This window comes from Sceloporus occidentalis, unplaced genomic scaffold (genome assembly GCF_023333645.1).
Source record: "Sceloporus occidentalis isolate IW3139 unplaced genomic scaffold, rSceOcc1.0.p SCAF_293, whole genome shotgun sequence".
NCBI classification, from domain to species: Eukaryota; Metazoa; Chordata; class Lepidosauria; order Squamata; family Phrynosomatidae; genus Sceloporus; species Sceloporus occidentalis.
This window is the reverse complement of record NW_028317273.1, coordinates 310,835-319,367: the sequence shown is the minus strand read 5'-3', so window position 1 is coordinate 319,367 and position 8,533 is coordinate 310,835. Positions and strand designations below refer to the sequence as shown.

Here is an 8,533-nt window from a genome sequence, read left to right as displayed (position 1 = left end):
TAATACTGTATACAGCACTGGGGGTTATTACTGTATACAGCGCTGGGGTATATATTACGGTACATAGCGCTGGGGTATATATTACTGTATACAGCGCTGGGGTATATGTTACTGTATACAGTGCTGGGGTATATATAACTGTCCACAGCACCATGGGTTATTAGTGTATACAGCGTGGTGGGTATGTAATACTGTATGTAGCACTGGGGGTTATTACTGTATACAGCGCTGGGGTATATATGACGGTATACAGCACTGGGGTATATATTACTGTATACAGCGCTGGGGTATATGTTGCTGTATTTGCAGCAGTCACACAGGTCACCAGCGTTTACATCTCCTGCGTGGATTCATTTTTGAGACTTGTGTGAAGCGTGGCTGCGCCCCTCACCATTCAGAGTGAATTTATCGCATCACATCTGGGTTTATGATGTCACAAAACCAAACACTGGTGCAAATTTTGCATATTTTACCCCATTTTGTGCCTGGGCAAGCTTAATAAGCCACCCCGAGGTGCGTACAACTCTGCTGATACCAACGCAGCACGCAAACCTTTGAATAATAAAACCGTAAAATTACTAAAATTAAATGCTCAGTTAACCCTTTGAGAGCCCCTTTGAGAGGGAACATCCTTCAATGAAGAGAAAAATGACTCGGTCTTAAATTATGAATTTCAGCGAGTTATTTGTTTTAGCTCGCCTGTCGCTGTGTCCTATTTTGTAAATATTTGATATAGCGCCATCATATTCCACAGCGCTGTACAACGGGTTGTATGTAGGTTCCGCTAACACAACCTCCTTAACTTCTTGTTTGTTGAATGAAACGTTGAGTTTTTATGGCGATGATTCCTCCGCCGGGAGCCGTGGCGGATCTCTGGAACGTTATTAGCACTGACTTAGGATATATGGAACGCACTTCGTGTATCCTCTCTCTCCATCAGACTAGGGCCATGCCTTCTCGCCAGTGCTACAGGCTGTTGGTTATCGTGATGGCATCAAGATGATGGACAGAGAATTTATGGGTTATTCCCCCTGTAGCTACACAAACCACAAAAGCATTGAATATTCCTGCAGACACGCGCCATCCAACTCGTCTCTCCCCTATACGTTTCAAAGCCGTTAATTGCAGGCAACGCCAGTAATTTATGCGCAGGATTCTGTTGTTATGGAAACGGGCACCATATTATCTTCACCGCTATTCATTTATTTAACGCAACGAAATGGATGAACTTGTTTGCAGAGATCAGTGTAAGTACTGTTATTAGATTTACACTCCATGTTCACAATGTGACACTGTAACGATGTGTGACATCATGCAGCATCACAGCTTAACCCCTAATGACCATCGAGTTCTCATTAAACCCATTGACAATGCATTGAGCCTGTACATGTACAAAGCTTTGCTGTGAAGGGGTTAATTATGTTTGGTTTTATTTTTATCCAAATTTCAAAGTTAACTTTTAGTTCCTTCACAGCTTTTGGCTAAAACTGGTTTGTAAGAAACCCCTCTAGTTCGTGCCTCATTGTAATTAGGACTGAAATGTGTCTGAATGAGTGACGGCGATCAGAACCAGCAAGAGAAAGGGGGGAGGGGAGAGACGCTGGCCCATGTTTTTTAGCTTAACTTGGGATTTGTTCCACAGATGTGATCTGCCAGGAAAAAAATACTTGTTTCATCCAGATATGGCAAGATAATAGAGAGGTCTTCCACTTCGTCAAACACTGAATACTTCTCGGTACACGGGAGGAATCCAGCGTTTTGCGTGACGTGCATCATCGGCTGTACTTCAGTATTTGAATATGCATTTTAGGATTACTCCCCAGGGACTGAGGGGGATGCGCTGCCCTCGAGCGAGGATAGATTTTGGACATAGATATTAGGCATTAATGAGCGCTGGAACATTGTTCTGTGGTTGTAACGTTCTACATTGCGAGGACAGGAATCACGTTTATGAAGTAACACCGGTATTTCTAATAACTAACGTTTGTTGTTTAGAAGCCGATCTTATGCATTTTGCTGCATAGCTTTTAAATTGACAATATTTTTGTTGCGTCAAAGCCAGATAGACTGTAGGAAATACTAAACTTAACCCAGGCAAGGTAGAATTCTTTTAGAGGACTTTGCCCTGATACCGAATGTATCGAGGTTTGTGTTCCTTTTGCAAGCTGTAATAAACCGCATTGTCTTCCAACTCACAGAAACACATTCCACCCGCACTCAGGACACCGGAATGACGCAATCACAATGTTTGCACCGCACTTTATTGGCTCTACAAAATGTACATACAGCACTTTCCAAAATAAAAAAAATTTAATAAAAAATAGCCCCAGCCGAGGACAATACAAATCGTAACTTTATTTACAAAGTCAGCAGCAAGAGTTAACTGGGGATCAAACTATTGTTCCAATTCAGCATTCTGAGGGTTAATTCTCCATAACATCCAGAACACAGCTTTAGAAGGAAGCTTCTGTAAATTCTAAAAACGTGACAAAGGGCCAGGGATTCATGCTGCTGTCAATACCTGCCTTTACAAACTGCTAACCCCTTCAGTGCCAGGACATGCAAGAGAAAGGATTAGACTACAGCCTATGAGAATTTGCACAGCTGGGATTTAACGCCTTGACCCGCTCGCTGCTGGAAAAACAACAAAGATTCACATAGGTGTGTCAGCACCAGAACATCACACAAGGAATTTAACAATGGATAGAGTAGTAGGGGCACAGCTCTAACGCCGGGCCCCTGCAACATTAGGTTCCTACTCACGGGAGCTGGAGCGAGACCTAGAGCTGGCGGCAGAGGCAGCCCGAGGGGGTGGGGAGGCAGATCCCTCTTTGCTGACACTAGGTGGAGTGGGAGACTTTGAACGTGATCGGGCTTTCCCGTTGCCATTTTCCTTGGGGGAGCGGGATCTGGACCTGCTGCGTGAGGACCTTTCCCTCTTTGAAAGACTTTCTGAGCGCTCCTGCTTGCTACTGGAACGACTCCGAGAGCGTTCTCTGAGCCCCTTGGACCTGCTGCGAGATCGGTCCCGCCTTCCTTTGGAATGGCTACGAGACCGGTCACGCTTGCCCTTAGATCTGCTACGAGTTCTCTCCCTCTTGCCTTTAGACCCGCTTCGAGACCTTTCCCTCTTACTTTTGGATCTGCTACGAGACCTCTCTCTTTTGCCCTTAGAACGGCTACTAGAGCGTTCCTCCTTGCTTTGGGACCTGCTACGGGTTCGCTCTCTCTTGCCCTTAGATCTACTACGAGACCTTGCTCTCTTGCTCTTAGTTGGGCTATGGGACCTCTCTCGTTTGTCTTTAGATGTGCTACGGGATCTCTCCCTTTTGCCCTTTGACAGGCTACGAGACCTCTGTTTGCCCTTTGAATGACTGCGGGATCTGGAACCATGTTCAGAGCTGGGCTTGCTCTTTGATCTTGATCTCCTCTGCTTTGGTGGTGAACGCTCCTTACTTCTGGACCCAGATTTAGACCTGAGAAAAAAAATAAAAAAAAAATGAATACTGGAAGAGGAAGCCATCAAGTATATATTAAGAATGAAGTGAGACTCCAGTCATCACATACACTCTTTAATGTTTAGTTCATCATTCTTGCCACTTTCCTTGCAGTGAGTGAGTTAAATCATCTGTTTACTATGGTGTATGCACTATACTCTATACCAGCGACAGCCCACTTGAGACAGATCAGATCCCTGCATGCATGCACAGAACACGCCTGCTGTACAAGCACCACAGCTGCAAGCAATATGAACAAGTTTGCCATGTTTCATTACACACCACAGCATACGTGTAAACAGATCTAACACTGGCAATGCAAATAGACTGAATAAATCCTCACCTGGAACGGCTTTTGGCAGGGGAGCGGGACTGGCTGCGTTTAGCAGGTGAACGGGAGCGGCTCTTTTTTGTAGGGGAGCGAGAACGGCTCCTGGATCTGCTGTGGCTACTGCGCCTGCTCCTACTGCGGGATCTCCTCCTGCTTCTGGATCGTGACCTACAGGGGAGAAAGCCAACACTGAGCACATGCTTTTAAAGTGCGAGACCGCAACGCACTTTTAATACACAATATCCAGCAGCAGTATCGCCTTTTAACGCCTCCAAGTCAGCAAAATAAACAGACAAAGATGGTGGAACTCAAACTAAGATATAAGTCATCGTCATCGTTAAGCAGTTACCTGGACCTGCTCCCAGAATATGACCTCCTGTGACGAGCCTTGCTCTCCACCAGCCGAATTTTCCTCCCATTTATCTCTGTGCCATCCAACTTCTCCAGGGCTCTCTTCATATCAGAATGGGACCGGAATTCTATGACTCCCTCGTTGGTGCGTTCCTTGTGGGCATCGGCGTAGGTCACTTCCCCGGCCTGTCTCATAAAATCCTGCGGGGTAGAGGGAGTTTTATTAAATCCAATTGATCTGATGTGAACACTTTAGATTGCAAACGTTTACAAAACACTTGCAAGAAGCAGCTTTAGCGCAACTCAAAATGCATTGAAGGCTGTACATTGAATAGAATATGTGCATTACAAGAATAATTTCTTGTAGGTATAACATTCTGAAACAATCCTGCTTCACCACCTGATTACTTGACATAAGCTTTAGAGATAGCAATTGCAGGGAAGTTGGTTGCATGTATGAGGGCACACTCATGCCAACACTCACCTTAAGGTCCTGCCAACTGCATCGACTGGAGAGGTTCTGAACAACGAGTCTGAACTCCGTGCGCACAGGGGGTCCATACTTATCTCTACCAGAGCGCTGACTCCTGTAGCCACCACCGCCGCCGCCTCCGCCGCCACTACCACCACCACCTTTATCGCACAGAGAAGAGGAGATCAGCTTGACATCTACAGTACACAAGCCACTTCTAAGTCTCTTTTGGAGGGCTTAATATAAAGAGATGTGTGCATCTTAAATAAAACCTCCTTTGTCGTTGTGAATCTGGCGAGAGATGACGGGCAGGAACGCGGCATTACACACGCCTCTGCCGTTACTGGGAAGGGGCTGGTTAGGGAAAACACTCCAGCAACATTTGCTACGGGTTTTCAAAGAACACACGACTATAAGACTAAGACAACTCATTTACATGCACTTTAACACAAGATGCCAGTCACTGTATTTACTTTAAGGCAGGAGGTGTAAGAAATGGCGTTTGGAAGCACACGGAAGGGAAGTCGCCTAATTCAGATGAAAACCAATTTGTGCTAACCCTTGGAATCCTCACCATCACCCTGCGTCTAATGGCAATAGGCTGCAGTCGTCATGGCTTCCGGTAAGGTCAGCCAAAGGGTCATAGGGCAAGGGTCACACAATGTTTGGAAAGGCCAACCAGGAAAGGCAGTCATCTTAAGCCTCAATGGTCTCAGCCCCCACTGGTCTCTTTCAAATTGAAACATCAAGGACGGTTAAAAAAGGATTTTGGAACTGAACATGCAAAAAGGTTAAGAATATACACGTTAAACAAGACAAATATTCCCAGAACACCTACCCATTAAAAGTACCCTACTAGCCCCCCCAAAGCCAGTTACCCCCAGCATGGAACCGCATCGTCTGATTACTGCAGTATCTCAGCCTTTAGACATGGAGCTGCCGTAGATATTTAGCATCCACCAGATCGTAGCACTGCAGAAACGCTCAGATACCGGCAGCAGCTGTCAGGTTTATCATCAACTCGTCAAAGAGGCCGAAGTAAAGAAATCTGGTCTGCCTAACTGAACCATTAATTGGTTAACTGGATTCCTACGCAGAGAATCTTACAGGGAGAATTTTGCTCCCCATGTTTTGGGCCAATGAGTTGAATACACTGCAGAATATGGAGCGGGGTTTGAGTGTTTGGTAGCAGTCTGGTTACGCAGGAGAGTCGTCACCAGGCAGGCAGATGCGACACATGCGCTGCCTTAGAATGAAAGAACTCATAGGTGTCTTAATGATGTGTCGCTGCTAAACAGACAAACACAAAGGTCTTACAATAAAATATATATTGGGACAGACAGCTACCAAGAGGTGAAGCATGTCATGCTATATACGCTGCTGGCAGACATATGCACACATTCTCCCACAACGCTCTGATCACAGCACGCTATTCTTCTGTGAATACAGAGGGCAGCGTGTGAACACTGTTTATACGTGTGCTGGTAGCACAATGTACAGATTAAATGTATGCTCTGTGCCCTTCTGAGAGGAGAAACAGCTCATGTGTTACTGCCCGTTTAACGTTCACCAAGATATCAAGAGTCTCGATTCAGACGACATCCAAAGTGCATTTGTTTGGCATGAAGAGATGGAAGAGGTTAGGATTCGGAGAGATGTTGACACAGTATAGCACCATGGGCTTTTAAAGCTGCCCCTTTTTACATTTACTGATGAATTCAATGGTCCAGCATAGAAACTCGCCTGTGTTATAACAGGTTATCTGCATCCAGTGGTCAAAATAATCTAAAACATGCCCCTAGAACACATGAATGGCACCACCCAGAGATTTGCCAATGCTTACTGCGACTTCCATAACCGTATCCGTCACGGTCCCTGCGCGGCCCTCGGGCGTGCTCCACAATCACGCGCTCCCCATATAGGTCTTTGCCGTTCAGCTCGTACACCGCGTCATCTGCGTCTCGGGAGTCTTCAAATTCTACAAACCCGTATCTAAAGACAGGGATTCAAACAGTTAACAGATGGTCGGATCAGATAAAAGAAAAGTGAAATTATACTGGTGGCTCCTTTAACTATGGAAAAAACAGATGCCTGCAAGTAAAAATGTGGTTAACTTGTATGTACTCATTGCATGTATTATGCTAATTGTACAGTTCTCTTTATATCCTTGATAAAAAGAGAATAAGCCATTAACTGATGGCATTTCCTACACCTTTCATGCACAGCTTCCCACCATGTTTGTTGGTAAGCAGTAATTTTAAGGGTTAAACACCAGCCCTTACACACAAAAAAATTCTTACAGCAATCCTTCAGCCATTACACACACACACATTATATATATATATATATATATATATATATATATATATATATATATATAAACACATACACTTCAGTGAATGAGGGGGGCAGGCAATTAAGGCTCAACAACCATTTTATAAGTCATCAGGAAGGCCGTTAAAAAGGACACCCCGACTGCCATGCGCTGTAATAGCCAAAGTTTGCATACTTATTTGGGCAACATAGAGGAATAGAGCACTACTCTGTGTGTTGTACTATAACGCTATATAATAAACCTACCGTAGTATATATATATATATATATATATACACACACACACACATACATACATACATACACACACTTTAACGTAGTAAGGCCCAAATAATTAACAGCCCAGACAATTGAAAACATGCCCAGCAGCGGCCTACTACTGTACTATACAAACAAGGCCTGGCTCTGCGCAAACACATGCGCGCTCCCCACGTGACACCGCCATCCGCCATTTTGAGCTCAAGATTCCGCCACGCAGCCGCAGCCACAGCCCCCCCCCACCATGTGTAACACAGAGAATTGGAGGGCGGCAATTCACTCTCCACTTCCCAGAATAGATGCCCTCGACGCCCCCCTCCAATCTACCCTAACAAAATGGCGTCCACGCTATAACGACACTACCGAACACGCATTACCACAATAGCGCCACGGGAAAACGTATCAGTAAAGGCCTTACTACACCGTCGCACATCGACTTACAGCCCCGCGGCGCGCTCGCATGCCATCCTGCCCCAGACGCCTCTATGCCCCCCCCTCCCCTCATGTCGAGTTTTCCTTACCCGTTCTTTAGGTCCACTTCAAGGAGTTTTCCATAACCCCCGAAAAACCTATGGATGTCCTTCTCCCGGACGTGGTAGCTCAGCCTCCCTATATAAACCCGCGGCATGACTTGGTTAACAAGATGGCGCGCTCAGCTCCGCTGCAGAGTGACACCACAAAGAAGGGAGAGACTGCTTATATACTTGGAGGCGGAACCGAGTCTGCGCACTAGGCTTTCTTGTTCCCCAGCTTCACGCACTCCCCTTCTGCCCCAGCACGTGGGACGGAAGCCCAATGTCGTAGTATAACTGAGGTAGCGGCACTCGGGATGAGGTTTTTTTCCCGCCATATAAATATAAACATTATGCTCTGGGGACGCTGTCCAGCTGTTACTGGAGATAACGGCGCATAAAACTATTAACTGACCAGCTAAAGCAAGGCTGGACGATTCCAGGCCCACAAACAGCTGCTTTAATGACCGCTGTTAAAGAAATAACCATTCCCTTTCCAATCAGGCAAGTCATCATTTTATCGCCATCTTCTTTCTATAAATCACCCTGAGAGGGTTTTCTGCAGCCATCGAAGGCTATATTTTACTCCAAAAAAATATTTTTTTTAAAACTAGGTTTTGGTAAATGGAAGCAAAAAAAAACAACCCAGAAAATGACAAGTCTTGTATCGTTTGGTTAGACGGGCACTAAATGAACATGTTCACGCGTGTTCAACGACACACTTAATAAAAGTAAAATTCTAAGTCCCAGTTGCTTGATAGCCGAGAACATTCCAAGG

The 8,533-nt window shown here is 45.4% G+C and overlaps 1 protein-coding gene across 2 annotated transcripts; it reads right to left on the bottom strand.

Moving 5' to 3' along the window:
• Positions 1-2,755: 2,755 nt before the first annotated feature.
• LOC149275219 (uncharacterized) lies at positions 2,756-7,871 on the bottom strand. 2 transcript variants are annotated; one of them, XM_089504869.1, is made up of 6 exons: positions 7,765-7,871; positions 6,510-6,643; positions 4,664-4,788; positions 4,178-4,380; positions 3,841-3,996; positions 2,756-3,476 (listed from the first exon to the last, which is right to left on the bottom strand). In XM_089504869.1, exons 1-6 carry the CDS (start codon positions 7,869-7,871, stop codon positions 2,756-2,758), a joined length of 1,446 nt encoding a protein of 481 aa, XP_089360995.1. The 2 variants fall into 2 exon arrangements, with proteins under 2 accessions (XP_089360995.1, XP_089360996.1); XM_089504870.1 differs by having other exon boundaries at positions 2,756-3,458; positions 3,841-3,984; positions 4,184-4,380.
• Between the last annotated feature and the right edge of the window lie 662 nt (positions 7,872-8,533).